We start from the raw sequence: 17,804 nt of genomic DNA, 5'->3' as shown, positions 1-17,804 counted from the left end.
GGCTGACACGCTCAGGAAGAAGCGTGGAGGGAATATTGCCAGCACGTGCTTCGGCTTGGGAAGCAGCTGCTCCTTAAAGAAGCCGCAATCCGTCCCGACTTGGCGACAAAACAGGAAGAGGAACCAAACCTCCAGCGAACGCTTTTGGCCGCAATCAAACATGGCTGACCCGTGGCCTCCTTGGTGACGCTCGCTTCAAAGTCCCAGCGTGGATCCCAGAGTGGATCCCAGCGTGGATCCCAGCGTGGATCCCAGCGTGGATCCCAGCGTGGGGGATCCACGTCTTCCTACTCCTTGTCAGCGTTTCGGCCATGTGTAATCCTAAGGAGGGCTAAGAACGCTAAAGAACGCTAAAGAACGCTAAAGAACGTTCCACACCAACCAAAGCCTTTGTCCCTAAAAACAAAACCAAAACATCTGGCAACCCACTATAATGTTTTAATGGAGAGGGAGATGCGTCCCAACGCCACCAGGAAGACCAGGAAGACCAGGAAGACCAGGAAGACCAGGAAAACCAAGTACTCCAAGTACTCCAAGTACTCCACGCCCTACGCAGCTGCACTCTTCAGCTGCCTTTTCCACCTCCGTCTCATCCATAATCAATGGCAGCTCTTCCCGTCCTGGAACGCCTGCTTTGAATTGACGCTGGGATCTCATCCGTATTCATACTCCTATATATTCATACTCCTATATATTCATACTCCTATATATTCATACTCTCATATTCATACTCCTCCATATTCATACTCTCATCTTCATACTTCTTCTACGTGGAGCCAGACCGTCAACGCTACCAGGCTGGGGTGTCGTTGGGATGATATTCCACGCTAGATTCCCAGGATGAGTGGGAATGGGCCGAGGCAGCAGGGAGCATCTGTAAGCGTTAAAAGGAGCAAACGGGAATCAGATTGTCTCCGGCTGCTTCATCTCCGTGGATTTATGCAAAAGGACAACAAACAAACCCCCCCCCACCCCCCCTCGCCGCTAATCGCCCACCCTGACGCCTCGCCTCCTAGCTAACAATTAGCCATGTGGACCACAAACACAACACCTGGCCTGCAATCCCCTTGTGGTACGTTTGTGTTGCCAAATAGGGTACCGCCGTTTCCTTCCTGAAAGATACATATAATATGATTTTCCATTTTTGCTGTGTTTTTTTTCCTTGTAAAAAGGTATTTTTAGAATGTGCCCCAAAGGGCCCCCGGGCCACACTTTGGACACCCCCGGTGTCATGAAAGTTACCAAACCTTTCATGGTGCCCTGCCGCAGGGCTGGGGGCGGAGCTTCCCACTGTGATGGAGCGAGGCCGGCAGGGGCTGGGGGGGCGGAGGGGGGGGGGGGGGGGTGCCAAAGGCGGTCCGCCCTCTGACACGACCTCGTCACACGAGAGCGGAAGCGTGACGCCGACAGGACCGCACGTCAAGGTAAGCTGGCCGAGGGTTCGGGTTCTAGGTTCACCTTGGAGGAAAAGTACGGAACACGCGGCTGGAATGCCGGAAGATGGAGGAAGCTGCCGGAATTGAACCACGGCTCTTTGTGGGATTCCTACTTTGGCTACACAATGACCTCGCAGGCAGCAGGTCTTCTGGAAATTCACCTGGACAATGTGCTGGCGCTCAGCGGCCATTCAGCGCTTGATTGACAGCTTTCACTGCCCTCGCGCCTCCATTCATCGCTCACACACAAACACACACGCACACATGCACACACACACACACACAAACACAAACACAACAAGCGTGAAGACGTAATGATGTGCTATTGGGACTTGAACATACCAGATGTGTTCATTACACTCATTAGCGATAAGTCAGGTCAAAGTAGGGTACAACTCCATTAGCACCATTAGCATCATTAGCATCATTAGCATCATTAGCATCCATGTCGTGTACGTTCTTGAAGAAGCGCCATCTTGTGATGTACTTCCCACCACCAACTATTGGGAATTCCCAGAATCAACTAAGAAGTCATCAATTGGCAACAATAAAGTTATGAATATTTCCCTTTTGGGAATGGATGCCTTGTAAAGTCGGAAATGGAAGAGAAAAAGGTCAATTGTACGAGAGCTACATTTACGGGAGTCGTACATCCGAACATTTCCAAGAATAAATCGGTCAATTGATGAGAAAAACTGGTAAATTCCCAGCATAAAATCGTCCTTTCGCACAAAAACGTCTTTTCTCTTCTAAACGTACGACTTCCAAACGTCGGAAACTTACAGGAACAAAGTTGGGATTTTACAACAATTCAGTTGGAACGGTCGTACGTTGACCTAAATTCACGGAAAACGTGGTGAATTTACCAAAATAACGTTGGAAATTTACAAGAACTAAATTCATAAACTACAAAAATGACAACAAAAAAATTATAAAAACTTATAAAAACTAAAAACTAATTCTAAAAACTAATTCATAAATTGATGTCTTTATTCTTGTCCATTTATCATTCTCATGAACTCACTACATTTTTTCTCCTTTCTCATAAATGGATGACTTTTATTCTCGCCAATTTCCGACCTTATTCTTGTCAATTTACAACTTTGTTCTCCGAAGTTTAGGACTTTTTGCGACATTTTTTCCCTCATAAATTGACGTTTATTTTCTGCAATTTCCAACTTGATTCCTGTGAAATGTAGGAGCTTTTGTCATAAAGCCTAACGATGTCCCACCCTAACGGTTGATGGTGGTCCGTAGCGTCAAGTCAACAAAGAACTTGAAATAATGATAAATGTTTCATCTTTTGTTTTTTTCTTTCAAAACAGTACCTTTTGGTTTTTATTTAACTTTACAAAACAGATTTGTGTTGTTGTTTTTTTCACTTTTAGCAGTACTTTTTCAATTGAATTTTTTTCTAATTTAATTTTATATAATGAAAGTTATCCTTTTTAAGTTAAGTTGTATTTACTTTACTTTTTAAATTTAGCACAAGTAGTTTTTATATTTTTTTTGCTTGAGTAGTATTTACACTTTTTTTGTTTTACTTGAGTGAGAGTATTTTTTTTTTACTTTAACTGTAGTATTTTTTTAAATCCAGCAGTACTTAAAGTTGTGTGTTTTTTTACTTCTACTACTTTGATGTATTTGAACGTTTAGTAGTACTACACGTGTGGATTGCATGTTTGTGTTGTTTGGTGGATTCTACTAAAAGGCTGTATGTATATGTATGTACATGTATGTATATAGGTATATATGTATTATATGTATATGTATATGCTGGAGATATATATATATATAGGAAGTTGTAAGAAGAAGTTGTGGTAGAATGTAATTGCAAGCTTAATGTTGCAGCGCAGCGCCCTCCGGTGGCCTCGAGTGGAAGTGCCGATGGTTCCCACTGACGGCGTGTTTTTGTCCCCAGGTTATGACTCTGTGGGGAGCCCTGAAGGTCTGAGAGATGAGCATTTGTAACCGGTGAGTAGATGATCAACTTTAGCAACTTTGGTGGTGCTTTTTAGTCAACTTGGAAAAATGACATCATTTTACTGACATAAGGTTCATATTAGTACCCGGGAATATTAGTACCCGGGAATATTAGTACCCGGAGAAAAGCCACGCATGCACGGGGAGAACATGCAAACTACACACAGAGATGGCCGAGGGGGGAATCGAACTGGGGGTCTCCTAGCTGTGAGGCCCAAGGAGTGTTTATATTTATATTCATATCAATCTAAATATAAAATATAAAAACAGACTTCTGTCCTTTGAAGGCAATAAAGTCCAAATATGAGAAAGAAGTCGCCTTCCAAGAAAAAGATGAGGGGAATCCAGCTTTAGTAGCATGCAGGTGAAATATGAAATATAATATCAGAAATAACATAAACTTGTTATTACAGGAACGTTACATTTACAAAATAGTTATTTCATGACGGGAATAAAAAGGATAGAAAAGAAAATGAGTGTGAAAATGAAAAAAAGAATAAATTGTAAATATCAGGAATAAAATTGTGGTATTCCAACAGAAACAGAAACGGGCAGGAATGTTTGTGGAATAAAGTCCAAATCCGAGAGTAAAAGGTGATGTCTGCTTCATGGCTTCAGTGGATGCCAACCTCTGGCACTTCCTGTCAACTTTGCCAAGGATCAGTCAGCTGATCATCATGTGACGCGCGCTGGGCGTGTCCTCGCCATCAGCACATTTCCAACCGCTATGTCAACACAACAACCCCTCCCACCGCCCCCTCCACCCCTCCCACCCCTGGGGGTCGCCCTCGGGTCACAGCGTCAGTGGCGTTCATGTTTGAGTACACACACACACACACGCGTACACACACACACACACACACACGTACACACACACACACAGCGTGAGCGATGAGCGGGTTTAAAGAGACACTCAGTAACAGCGGCGCCAGGCTTCCCACCTGCAGGGCCGCCATCTTACGTCAGGTATCATCAGCGGTAAGTCTTCACGTTCCTAGCGAGGTTCCGCGGTAGAGAAACAAGGAATGCTATTGCTAGGTGACAATATGCTAGCTCATAACCAGCTAATATCTAGCTAGCATCCATCATGTATTCCTGATTGGTAGGAATATTTGTCATAAGTCTAGCAATAAAAGCACAACGTTCCCAGGAAGATTAGCAAAGAATCCAATCCCGGGAGAAAAGAAGTGCATCCGTGTACGGATATGGAACGCCATCTTTTGGGTCATCTTGGCGGATCCAGCTCCGACAACCAAGCGGCAAAATGTCCCAAAAGGAGCAGGAGGAAGGGGCGTGTCCCCAAGGATGACAGTACCGGGCCGCCTGGGATTTGGTGCCTAATTCCCTCCAAAACCGGAACCGTACCGGATTTTTCTCTTCATTTAGAGATACTTCAAGTGTTCCCAGTGTTCCCAGTGTTCCCATTCCTGCCTGGTATCTGTAAACTAGTTGTAGTACTGCTTCCCCATTAGCATAGCATCACTGTTGTTTGCTAAAGGTGTTCCGTGTTTGTTTGCTTCAGTTGAAAGCAACCCGTTTTCCGTCTACACCACGGCGCCACCACCCCCGCACCCCACCCCCCTGTTGGACACCCTTCAATGTTCCAGATCAAACAAATATAAACGTTAGTCAGTACTACACAGCCGGACTCATTTTACTGCGAAGGGCGAAAACAATCCAAAGCAACATGGCCGCCGTGGAACCGTGTTCGCCCAGAGAGCGCTACGCCGGCCGTCACGTCTGTGGCGCCCGGGAAAAGAAAAGGTAGAACCTGAACGGATTCTTTCTGTTTTGTTGTACGGCCGCACGGCGGAGCCGGCGTGATCCTGAACAGGCATTTCCATCTTCCGGGATGCTTCCGGATCCAGCGTGAGCCCAAGGCTAACTGGCTAAGGAAGTTGAGGAGCATGCCGTCAGCCAAGCCATGGCGGCACACCGGCATGGAAGCAGGAGTTCAGCACATTAGGATCCTGCATCCCCGTGATACGGTGTTGCTAATGTTTTGTCCCACAGAGAGGGGGGTCAGTGTGCCGAGATGGCCATGGTATGCCTGACAGACTTTGAGGAGTACGCCAAGGAGCATCTCTCCAAGGCCACCTGGGACTACTACGCCGCCGGAGCCGACGAATGCTGCACCAGGGATGACAACCTCCTGGCCTACAAGCGGTACGTTCCACCATTGCCGTTGGACCTGCGCTGGAATTGAACCTGTGGCTCCTATGTCTGTGACAGACTACCGACAAACGCGGAAGGTGGATCTACCCGTGTAGATCTACCCGTGTAGATCTGCCCATGTAGACCATGTAAACCTTTTTCAGGAAGGTTTCAGGAAAATATCAGTTCCCAACTAGAAAAGGGAGAAGATCCAATCCAGGGTAACTTTCAGACAACAACAGACCACTACAGACCACAAACAACACAATCTTCCGTTGTCTCCACGCTCAGAATCCGCCTGAGACCTCGAATCCTGCGGGACGTGTCCGTGAGCGACACCAGGACCACGGTGCAGGGGACGGAGATCGGCTTCCCGGTGGGCATCGCACCCACGGCCTTCCACTGCCTGGCCTGGCATGAAGGCGAGATGGCCACGGCCAGAGGTGACTTCAACAACTATTTCCAGATCCTGGTTTTGCCCCGAGGTCAAAGGTCCCCAGCCAGACCCTCACACAAGGCCCAGGAAAACCGTTTAAAAAAGAAATAGTTTTATCAGAAACCACACTGGTTGGATGGATGGATGGATGGATGAAGGGATGGATGGATGGATGGGTGGATGGGTGGATGGATGGATGGGTGGATGTATGGAGGGATGGATGGATGGATGGATGGATGGATGGGTGGATGGGTGGATGGATGGATGAAGGGATGGATGGATGGATGGGTGGATGGGTGGATGAAGGGATGGATGGATGGATGGGTGGATGGATGGATGGATGGATGAAGAGATGGATGGATGGATGGATGGATGAAGAGATGGATGGATGGATGGATGAAGAGATGGATGGATGGATGAAGAGATGGATGGATGGATGGGTGGATGAATGGATGGATGGGTGGATGAATGGATGGATGGGTGGATGGATGGATGGATGAAGAGATGGATGGATGGATGGATGGATGAAGGGATGGATGGGTGGATGGATGGATGGGTGGGTGGATGGATGAAGGGATGGATGGGTGGATGGATGGATGAAGGGATGGATGGGTGGATGGATGGATGGGTGGATGGATGGATGGATGGGTGGATGGATGAAGGGATGGATGGGTGGATGGATGGATGAAGGGATGGATGGGTGGATGGATGGATGGATGAAGGGATGGATGGATGGATGTATGGGTGGATGGATGGGTGGATGGATGGGTGGATGGATGGATGGGTGGGTGGGTGGATGGATGGATGGATGGATGGATGAATGGATGGGTGGATGGATGGATGGATGAAGGGATAGATGGATGGATGTATGGGTGGATGGATGGATGAATGGATGGGTGGATGGATGGATGGATGAAGGGATGGATGGATGGATGTATGGGTGGATGGATGGATGAATGGATGGGTGGATGGATGAATGGATGGGTGGATGGATGGATGGATGAAGGGATGGATGGATGGATGTATGGGTGGATGGATGGATGAATGGATGGGTGGATGGATGGATGGGTGGGTGGATGGATGGATGGATGAAGGGATGGATGGATGGATGTATGGGTGGATGGATGGGTGGATGGATGGGTGGATGGATGGATGGGTGGGTGGGTGGATGGATGGATGGATGGATGGATGAATGGATGGGTGGATGGATGGATGGATGAAGGGATGGATGGATGGATGTATGGGTGGATGGATGGATGAATGGATGGGTGGATGGATGGATGGGTGGGTGGATGGATGGATGGATGGATGGATGAAGGGATGGATGAAGGGATGGATGTATGGATGGATGTATGGATGGATGGATGGATGAAGGGATGGATGAAGGGATGGATGGATGCTATAACCATAACATGAATAATACTGTCAATGAAAGCCCCCAGCCAACATGTCCTCCCCCCCCCAGCCACGGAGGCCTTGAACACGTGTTACATCACCAGCACCTACTCCACGTGCTCGGTGGAGGAGATCGTGGCGGCGGCGCCCAACGGCTACCGCTGGTTCCAGCTGTACGTGTACCGGGACAGGAAGCTGTCAGAGCAGATCGTGCACCGCGTGGAGGCCCTGGGCTTCAAGGCGCTGGTCCTCACGGTGGACGTGCCGTACACGGGGAAGCGCCGCAACGACATACGGAACCAGTTCAAGCTGCCGCCGCATCTCAAGGTCAAGAACTTTGATGGCGTCTTCCAGGTAAGAGGAATCACGGCGAAGATGACCCACTCATTCCGTAGGAAGATTCTGGAAGCGACCGCCTTTAGTCATGGACTTGACTCTAAATGTAAATATGTACGTATGGAGAGCGCTAGCCATCCAGCTAGACGGATGGTGGATCTAAATGAAGACTAGTGTAAATGTAAATACGTACGCTCCAGCGGGACCCGGGTCAGCAAACCAGTTTCACACCCGTGGCCACGGAGCGTTACATTTGAAGGATCATTCCATTTTCCCCACCAATGAGCATAACGCTAACGTTTGGGATCAGGAGGCGGCGGGCCCGGAGGAGTACGGCATCCCGGCCAACACGTTGGACCCGTCTATCAGCTGGAAGGACGTCTACTGGCTGCAGTCCATCACCAGGCTGCCAATCATCATCAAGGGCATCCTGACCAAGGAGGACGCCGAGCTGGCCGTGGAGCATGGCGTGCAGGGCATCATCGTGTCCAACCACGGGGGTCGGCAGCTGGACGGCGGCCCGGCCTCGGTACTTATGATTGCTTGGGGGGGGGGTCCTGTCGCAGCCCGGTGCAAGGTCAGTTACGTGTGTGAAAACACGCCCCTGCAGATCGACGCGCTGTCAGAGATCGTGGACACGGTGCAGGGGCGGATCGAGGTCTACCTGGACGGGGGCATCAGGACGGGGAGCGACGTGCTCAAAGCCCTGGCCTTGGGGGCCAAGTGTGTGTTCATCGGCCGCCCCGCAGTGTGGGGTCTTGCATACAAGGTACAAAGTGTCTGATGTCGCGGGTTCAACCCCAAAGAGGCGTGGCCTATCATTATTATGATTATTATTATTATGATGATTACCTTCAGTAGTCGTCAGATTGTGCGTATGATAAGAATGAACACATGAATGTAGAAGATGCCAAAAGTGTTGGGACAGCAGCCAAAGTCAACGGATGAGAAAAAGACCTACTTCCTGTCTTGGCTTCAGGGGGAGGACGGCGTGAGGGAGGTGCTGCAAATTCTGAACGACGAGTTCCGCCTCTCCATGGCTTTGTCAGGTCAGTGGGGGGGGGGGGCCGCATGGCCGTGTCGTCCGTGTCCACTCGGATGTGGGATTCCCACTTTGTCTTCCGTCCTCCAGGTTGCCGGAACGTGGCGGAAATCAACAGGAACCTCATCCAGTTCTCCAAGCTCTGACAGAGGGCGGCACGGATGGATCCACCACGGATGGATCCACCACGGATGGATCCACCGCGGATGGATCCACCGCGGATGGATCCACCACGGATGGATCCACCACGGATGGATCCACCACGGATGGATCCACCACGGATGGATCCCCCACGGATGGATCCACCACGGAGCCCAAGTCTGCCAAAGACCACAAGATGGAAAGATTATTGATGACGTCCAGACAACACCAACACAACAAGACAAAAGTTGACTTCCATATTTGCCTGTATGCGCCATGAGAAGGGATACTGTAATACTGTAATACTAGGAAATACCCTTTCGGCTGTGTTTAAATACATGCAAAAAAACTATGGTTACTCTGCTTGGAATTTTTGAGTACGTATAATCCACCCAAACACATACAATGGCAAAATGCTAAATCAAATGATGAGGACATGCTAAATGAAAAGCTTCATTTTATATAGTACAATATACTAGTCTATGTACTACATATAGTACAATATACTAGTCTATGTACTACATATAGTACAATATACTAGTCTATGTAGTACATATAGTACAATATACTAGTCTATGTACTACATATAGTACAATATACTAGTCTATGTACTACATATAGTACAATATACTAGTCTATGTAGTACATATAGTACAATATACTAGTCTATGTACTACATATAGTACAATATACTAGTCTATGTACTACATATAGTACAATATACTAGTCTATGTACTACATATAGTACAATATACTAGTCTATGTACTACATATAGTACAATATACTAGTCTATGTAGTACATATAGTACAATATAGTCTATGTAGTACATATAGTACAATATAGTCTATATAGTACATATAGTAGAATATACTAGTCTATGTAGTACATATAGTACAATATAGTCTATGTAGTACATATAGTAGAATATAGTCTATGTAGTACATATAGTAGAATATAGTCTATGTAGTATATATGGTAGAATATAGTCTATGTAGTACATATAGTACAATATAGTCGATGGAGTACATATAGTACAATATAGTCGATGTAGTACATATAGTACAATATAGTCTATGTAGTTCATATAGTACAATATAGTCTATATAGTACATATAGTACAATATAGTCTATGTAGTACATATAGTAGAATATAGTCTATGTAGTACATATAGTAGAATATAGTCTATGTAGTATATATGGTAGAATATAGTCTATGTAGTACATATAGTACAATATAGTCGATGGAGTACATATAGTACAATATAGTCGATGTAGTACATATAGTACAATATAGTCTATGTAGTTCATATAGTACAATATAGTCTATATAGTACATATAGTACAATATAGTCTATGTAGTACATATAGTAGAATATAGTCTATGTAGTACATATAGTAGAATATAGTCTATAAGTACAAGTGATACGTAGGTAGCATTCTGGTCACTCTGTGCCAATCATGACACAAACCATTGAGACATTACCTTACCTTACCTTACCTTACCTTACCTTAACACTGTATGAAGTCAGCCATGGTATGTTGGACAAGATAAAGTGGGAATAAAGTATAAATAAAATAAATATAGAAAATGAATGAATGAATATTTCAACTTTATGCTTTTAAAATGATGAATTGTCTTCATAATATTTGTCTTTGTCTTAATATTTTGACTTAGTTCTTGGAAAATGACTAAAAAGTTTTTGCATTTTTTGGGCTATTTCTTTTGGTAGTCTACTTATGAAATGATATTTACCATGCCCCCCCCCCCCCGACACAGCCCCACTTTCACAGACACACCCCAAAGTGCGTGCTATCGCTCGGTTAGCAACGTGACGACGGCCACAAAGAGAAGTAAGACAGGAAGTGAAGCTCGCTGCAAGGCTGGCGCTCGCTCAGAGGAACACCAGCCAGCTGGCCGAGCCGCACAGGCGACATTTTGTCCTCGGGCCGCGGGTTGGACAGCCTCAGGCTGGAGGGAAGCGTCGGGTCCGGACTGCTGAGGAGGATTTCGGCCAGGTAATCGGGCGACACGTGGCTAGTAGGCCCCGAGGGAAAGTGGTGGTGCTTCCTGGTTGTGGCTGTGGGAAACAGGAAGATGGAGGTTGGCTTATCGAGCTTTGGCAGCAAAAGGCAACGCAAACCCAGCAAAGATGTACAGATGTAGTACGCCATACAGATGTAGTACGCCATACAGATGTACGCCATACAGATGTAGTACGCCATACAGATGTAGTACGCCGTACAGATGTACGCCGTACAGATGTAGTACGCCATACAGATGTAGTACGCCATACAGATGTACGCCATACAGATGTAGTACGCCATACAGATGTAGTACGCCGTACAGATGTACGCCGTACAGATGTAGTACGCCATACAGATGTAGTACGCCATACAGATGTACGCCATACAGATGTAGTACGCCATACAGATGTACGCCATACAGATGTAGTACGCCATACAGATGTACGCCGTACAGATGTAGTACGCCATACAGATGTAGTACGCCATACAGATGTAGTACGCCATACAGATGTAGTACGCCATACAGATGTACGCCATACAGATGTACGCCATACAGATGTACGCCATACAGATGTAGTACGCCATACAGATGTAGTACGCCATACAGATGTAGTACGCCATACAGATGTAGTACACCATACAGATGTACGCCATACAGATGTAGTACGCCATACAGATGTACGCCGTACAAATGTACGCCGTACAGATGTACGCCGTACAGATGTAGTACGCCGTACAGATGTATGCCGTACAGATGTAGTACGCCATACAGATGTAGTACGCCATACAGATGTACGCCATACAGATGTACGCCATACAGATGTAGTACGCCATACAGATGTACGCCGTACAGATGTACGCCGTACAGATGTAGTACGCCGTACAGATGTATGCCGCCATACAGATGTAGTGCGCCATACAGATGTACGCCATACAGATGTAGTACGCCATACAGATGTACGCCATACAGATGTAGTACGCCATACAGATGTACGCCATACAGATGTAGTACGCCATACAGATGTACGCCATACAAACATGGCGGTCGCCACAGTAAAAGTAGTGGCGGTTTCTCTGAGTTCTAACACACAAAAGCATTTGATGATTCTATTATTTCTACGTCTGCATTTCCTGTCTGCTTTTCTTTGGGTCCATGCAGGACGTCTCACCAGCGTGGTCCCAGTCCTCGCCCCAACGACAACCACATGGGGTAAGGCCGCCACCGCCTGGACTTTCCATAACATCTCCATCTCCAGCTCATCCTTTCTCACGGGAATGTGGCCTGGTGGTTTTTGTACGAGACAGGAAAACTGCTGATGTTCCGCGTCTGCATTGTGCTTTCACACGTTTCCGTCTTCTTAGCCGAGTCCCTGTTCAAAGTTCCGTGTCCCGCTCAAAGGGGGCGCTTTAAAGGACGGACAACAAAAACAGCAGGTGTCCCTTTTCAGTGACGTCTCTGACGTTGTCCTGCAGGGTCGGAGATGACGGCGGGCCAGGAAGGCTAAGTCGCAGGTTTTCCCGCTTTAGCGGCAGACATCATTCCAGGGATGCTGCCAGAGCTCCGCCTCAGCCCGAGAGACCTCCGGCGCCACCGGAGCGTCCGGCTCCACGAGGTGCGTTGAGAACATCCTTGAAGGACGTCTGGGTTATCATGAAGTCTTCATCATGATAAAGTGATGACACATTTCTATACAATGAGGTTCCTTTATGGAACCATATATGGAACCATATATGGAACCATATGTGGAACCATATGTGGAACCATATACTATGGAACCATATATGGAACCATATACTATGGAACCATATGTGGAACCATATGTGGAACCATATATGGAACCATATGTGGAACCATATGTGGAACCATATATGGAACCATATGTGGAACCATATGTGGAACCATATGTGGAAGCATATGTGGAACCATATATGGAACCATGTATGGTACCATATGTGGAAGCATATGTGGAACCATATGTGGAAGTATATATGGAACCATATATGGAACCATATGTGGAAGCATATGTGGAAGCATATGTGGAACCATATCTGGAACCATATGTGGAACCATATGTGGAACCATATATGGAACCATATGTGGAACCATATGTGGAACCATATATGGAACCATATATGGAAGCATATGTGGAACCATATGTGGAAGCATATGTGGAACCATATATGGAACCATATGTGGAAGCATATGTGGAACCATATATGGAAGCATATGTGGAACCATATGTGGACGCATATGTGGACGCATATGTGTAACCATATATGGAAGCATATATGGAACCATATATGGAACCATATATGGAACCATATACTATGGAAGCATATATGGAACCATATGTGGAACCATATGTGGAACCATATACTATGGAAGCATATATGGAAGCATATATGGAACCATATATGGAAGCATATATGGAAGCATATATGGAACCATATCCTATAGGGAAGAGCGAGTACACCCTGCCTGTAGTATGGAAGTCATATTTGATGTACGGCTCATGTCGGCCATAGACGCTCTTGTGCTGCGGTGTACCTAATGTTGTGGCCAGCGAGTACAGGTTCTGCACCGCTGAGCTCCTGCTTGGCTGCATCCGCCCCAGGAGAGCCCAGAGGGGAAGGGTGGATCCATGATGGGCATTCCCAAGAAGCAGGAATACCAATGATGCCAATGTAGTTTCATATCGGCATCCAGAAAAACTGCCTTATCCGTAACGGATACTCCTTTGGTTCTGCAAGATGACAGGGTTCCTGTGCCAGACGCGGCTCCAGTACCAGCACCAGCTCCACCCCAGGTCCCACCCCAGGTCCCACCGCCGGCTCCGCTGGCTCCGCCCTCCCCCCCGGCCGCGAACGTGCCTCCCAAATGTCCGGACAAAGCCTCCAAGCCCAAACTGCCCCCCCGGCCTCAGTGCAAGGTGTTCAGTAGTTGTGATCACGGTTCTTCCGTGTTACAGGTACGAAGGTTGGAACAAACCACACAATCGGAGAAGATTCCAAAGTTCCTGTTTTTGCTCTCTCCAGGGTTTGGATGCGTTCCGGGAAAATGACATCCTCTGTGACGTTGTGTTGGTGGCGGGAGACAGTCAGGAAAGGTTCCCGGTGCACCGAGTCATCATGGCGTCATCCAGCGACTACTTCAAGGCCATGTTCACAGGTGACTGATCATGAAGATCCAAGAATCAGCCTTGGCTGGTTCCTCTGTGCTCCTCGTGGCTTCCTACTCTGGTCCACTGTTGTGTTCAGGAGGCATGCGGGAGCAGGAAATGAGAGAGATCAAGCTGCATGGAGTCACCAAGTCGGGCTTGAAGAACATTCTGGACTTCATCTACACGTCCAAAGTCAACCTTGACATGAGCAACCTCCAGGACACTCTGGAAGCTGCAAACTTCCTGCAGGTCCTGCCCGTTCTCACCTTCTGTAACCAGCTTCTGAGCAGCCAGGTGAGCTTCTGCTGCTGTGTGGCGTTCCCGGGAAACTTGTGGGATCCTAACGGGAGCTTCCATCACCTTTGCTGCAGATCGCCGTTGACAATTGCGTGGAGGTGGAGAGGATGGCCTCTGACTTACTTCTGGAGGATGTGCAGAAGAACATTGGTGAGGAACGAGAAGCAGGGCCGATGTGTAGCTACTGTGCTAACTTCCTTAGCTTAGCTGCTAACTGTCTTTCCTGTAGCCGGGTTTGTGAGCCGCAACCTGTCCGCCATGGTGAGGAGCGGCCGCTACCTGGAACTCTCAGAGAAAACCATCGCCGGCGCTCTCGCCAGCGACTCCCTGAAGGGCTTCTCCGAAATGGAGCTCTACCACATCGCCAAAGCGTGGCTGGGTCACGACCCCGCCAAGCGCAACTCGTCCGTCTTCGCGCTGATGCGTCACGTTCGCTTCGCGCTGATGAGCCCCTGTGAGCTGATCCACATCTCCCAAGAGGAGGAGGAGGAGGACCGACACGACTCCCTGATGCGTTCACAGACCTCCTGCGTGAACCTCCTGCTGGAGGCCAGCAACTACCAGATGATGCCCTTCATGCAGCCGGCCCTGCAAAGCGAGCGCACCCGGATCCGCTCGGACGCCACGCACATCGTGGCGCTGGGCGGCGTGATGCGTCAGCAGCTGGTGGTGAGCCGCGAGCTCAGGATGTACGACGACGAGAGCGGCCGCTGGAGAGCCCTGAAGCCCATGGAGGTGCCTTGCTACCAGCACGGCGTGGCGCTCCTGGGCGGCTTCCTTTTCATCGTTGGAGGTCAGAGCGCCGCCGCGGCCGAAAGGCGCTCGGGAATTTGACGGCTTTGCTGAGCATTTCCTGGCTTCGCAGGTCAGAGCACGTACGACACCAAGGGCAAGACGGCCATCGACGCCGCCTACCGCTACGACCCGCGCTTCAACGTCTGGCTGCAGATTGCGTCGCTCAACGAGAAGAGGACCTTCTTCCACCTCAGCGCTCTGAAGGGAAGGCTCTACGCCGTCGGCGGCAGAAATGCCACGGGAGAAATCGGTGAGTTAAATCGGGATTTAAACCATCAACCGTACCCTGCCCCCCCCCCATTCACCCCAACTTGTCTTGTTTGATCTCCACCAGCGACGGTGGAGTGCTACAACGTGAAGATGAACCAGTGGACGTTTGTGAGGAGCATGACGGAGTCTCACTACGGACACGCTGGGACCGTCCACGGGGACCTGATGTACATCTCAGGTAACGTTGCGTCCCATTGGACACCCCCAGTATACTTAGTGGTTCCAATGGAGTACCGTAGGAGTGCTAGCATGAACCACACGTGAACCCGACTTTAAAGGTTCCGCCTTGATGCGTCTTATTTGACTCTTGGTCCGACCACTTCCTGTCGCACGGCGCTCTCTCACGGGACGCAAGTAGAGCACGCGCCTCAAACAGGAAGCAGGTTTCTTGTCAGAGACCAAAGTTCCATCTGTCACTGGAAGGAACAGCAAAGTGCAGCTGCTGCTCGTGTACTTCCTCGTTTAGATCAAGTATTACGCAATATGGAGTACACACACGAGTACTACCCTCACATTTCCTTTACCAAGCCTTTTTATGATGGTAGAACTTGTTAAGAGACAGTACTACACAAAGTAAACTGAGATATATTTTCAAGTATACACACTACTACTACTACTACTACTACTACTACTACTACTACTACTGCGCAACAAAAATGAGAGATAATTATGTCTTACCTACATGAATTATACGGCAAGGCAGTCAGATGGTGGGTATAGTAGGTTGGGTCATGGCTTGGGGATGCATGAGTGCTGCCGGCACTCGAGGAGCTGTGGTTCATGAAAGTAAAACAACGTCCAACCCATTTGAGTAGAGAGATAATTGTGTCTTGTTTACAGTCAAGTATAGTAGGTTGGGTCTTGGCTTGGGGATGCATGAGTGCTGCCGGCACTCGAGGAGCTGTGGTTCATGAAAGTAAAACAACGTCCAACCCATTTGAGTAGAGAGATAATTGTGTCTTGTTTACAGTCAAGTATAGTAGGTTGGGTCTTGGCTTGGGGATGCATGAGTGCTGCCGGCACTAGAGGAGCTGTGGTTCATGAAAGTAAAACAACGTCCAACCCATTTGAGTAGAGAGATAATTGTGTCTTGTTTACAGTCAAGTATAGTAGGTTGGGTCTTGGCTTGGGGATGCATGAGTGCTGCCGGCACTCGAGGAGCTGTGGTTCATGAAAGGACAACAACGTCCAACCCATTTGAGTAGAGAGATAATTGTGTCTTGTTTACAGTCAAGTATAGTAGGTTGGGTCTTGGCTTGGGGATGCATGAGTGCTGCCGGGACTAGAGGAGCTGTGGTTCATGAAAGTAAAACAACGTCCAACCCATGTGAGCAGAGAGATAATTGTGTCTTGTTTACAGTCAAGTATAGTAGGTTGGGTCTTGGCTTGGGGATGCATGAGTGCTGCCGGCACTCGAGGAGCTGTGGTTCATGAAAGGACAAGAACGTCCAACCCATGTGAGTAGCGAGATAATAGCACGATAACGACGTGTTGTTCCCTCCGTCCCAAAGGCGGCATCACCCATGACACCTTCCAGAAGGAGCTGTGGTGCTACGACCCGGCATCGGACGCGTGGAGCCAGAAAGCGGACATGCTGGATCTGCGCGGCCTCCACTGCATGTGCACGGTGGCGGACCGACTCTTCGTCATGGGCGGCAACCACTTCCGAGGCAGCAGCGACTACGACGACGTGCTGAGCTGCGAGTACTACAGCCCCGCCGCCGACCAGTGGACCGTGGTGGCGCCCATGCCGCGGGGCCAGAGCGACGTGGGCGTGACCGTCTTCCAGGGCTGCGTCTACGTGGTTGGGGGGTACTCGTGGAACAGCAGGTGCATGGTGGACATCGTGCAGCGCTACGACCCAGAGGGCGACGTTTGGGACCTCGTCTTCAACGTCCTGGAGCCCCTGGGGGGCATCCGCGCCTGCACCATGACTGTTCATCTACCGGAGGGCTCGGTGGACGACGCTCAGACGCAAGAAGGACTGCTCCCGACCAAGAACTGACGGCCGGCAGGAGCCTGCCAGCAAGCCGTGTGGACCCTGAACTGGGTCCAAACTAAAAACCAAATCAGCTCCTGACCTGTGCTTCAGTCAGTGGATGCCAAGAAATGTTACGTCTTTTTCTTGACTAAATGAAGCATTTTCAGGTACTGGTCATTAAGTGTTAGTCGTGTTACTGACACACAAGCACCAGACTTGATGGCCAGAACAGCAGGTTTTTATTGCAGGTTTGGATGATCTCACAACAGGCACAAAAATATGCTAATCCTAATAAAAAAAACCCATAAAAACACAGGCTACCGTCAGATTGAAACTCATCTCTGAACCCC

At 48.4% G+C, this 17,804-nt stretch overlaps 2 protein-coding genes across 3 annotated transcripts; both read left to right on the top strand.

The window, feature by feature from the left end:
• The first annotated feature begins 1,360 nt into the window (after positions 1 to 1,360).
• Positions 1,361 to 9,269, top strand: hao2 (hydroxyacid oxidase 2 (long chain)). Its single transcript, XM_058082201.1, has 9 exons — positions 1,361 to 1,424; positions 3,358 to 3,410; positions 5,433 to 5,585; positions 5,865 to 6,016; positions 7,475 to 7,758; positions 8,051 to 8,269; positions 8,351 to 8,509; positions 8,720 to 8,789; positions 8,873 to 9,269. Exons 2-9 carry the CDS (start codon positions 3,394 to 3,396, stop codon positions 8,926 to 8,928), a joined length of 1,110 nt encoding a protein of 369 aa, XP_057938184.1. The 5' UTR covers positions 1,361 to 1,424; positions 3,358 to 3,393; the 3' UTR covers positions 8,929 to 9,269.
• A 1,515-nt stretch (positions 9,270 to 10,784) lies between these two features.
• si:rp71-68n21.9 (kelch-like protein 9) lies at positions 10,785 to 17,799 on the top strand. 2 transcript variants are annotated; one of them, XM_058082944.1, is made up of 11 exons: positions 10,785 to 10,941; positions 12,110 to 12,160; positions 12,424 to 12,563; positions 13,702 to 13,919; positions 13,987 to 14,119; positions 14,209 to 14,405; positions 14,483 to 14,558; positions 14,638 to 15,201; positions 15,274 to 15,453; positions 15,538 to 15,651; positions 16,985 to 17,799. In XM_058082944.1, exons 2-11 carry the CDS (start codon positions 12,156 to 12,158, stop codon positions 17,476 to 17,478), a joined length of 2,121 nt encoding a protein of 706 aa, XP_057938927.1. In that variant the 5' UTR covers positions 10,785 to 10,941; positions 12,110 to 12,155; the 3' UTR covers positions 17,479 to 17,799. The 2 variants fall into 2 exon arrangements, with proteins under 2 accessions (XP_057938927.1, XP_057938928.1); XM_058082945.1 differs by lacking the exon at positions 10,785 to 10,941 and having other exon boundaries at positions 11,998 to 12,160.
• Positions 17,800 to 17,804: the final 5 nt, after the last annotated feature.

This window comes from Doryrhamphus excisus, chromosome 9, assembly GCF_030265055.1.
Source record: "Doryrhamphus excisus isolate RoL2022-K1 chromosome 9, RoL_Dexc_1.0, whole genome shotgun sequence".
NCBI lineage: Eukaryota > Metazoa > Chordata > Actinopteri > Syngnathiformes > Syngnathidae > Doryrhamphus > Doryrhamphus excisus.
The sequence above is the reverse complement of the archived record's forward strand: the minus strand, read 5'-3'. Positions and strand labels throughout refer to the sequence as shown.

What these genes read in the sequence shown, in the direction of transcription:
- hao2 (XM_058082201.1), top strand. An exon ending in AACCTCCTGGCCTACAAGCG is followed by an intron (nt 5,586 to 5,864) that starts GTACGTTCCACC and finishes CTCCACGCTCAG; the next exon opens with AATCCGCCTGAGACCTCGAA. An exon ending in CGAGATGGCCACGGCCAGAG is followed by an intron (nt 6,017 to 7,474) that starts GTGACTTCAACA and finishes TCCCCCCCCCAG; the next exon opens with CCACGGAGGCCTTGAACACG.
- si:rp71-68n21.9 (XM_058082944.1), top strand. An exon ending in CTTCCTTTTCATCGTTGGAG is followed by an intron (nt 15,202 to 15,273) that starts GTCAGAGCGCCG and finishes CTGGCTTCGCAG; the next exon opens with GTCAGAGCACGTACGACACC. An exon ending in AAATGCCACGGGAGAAATCG is followed by an intron (nt 15,454 to 15,537) that starts GTGAGTTAAATC and finishes GATCTCCACCAG; the next exon opens with CGACGGTGGAGTGCTACAAC.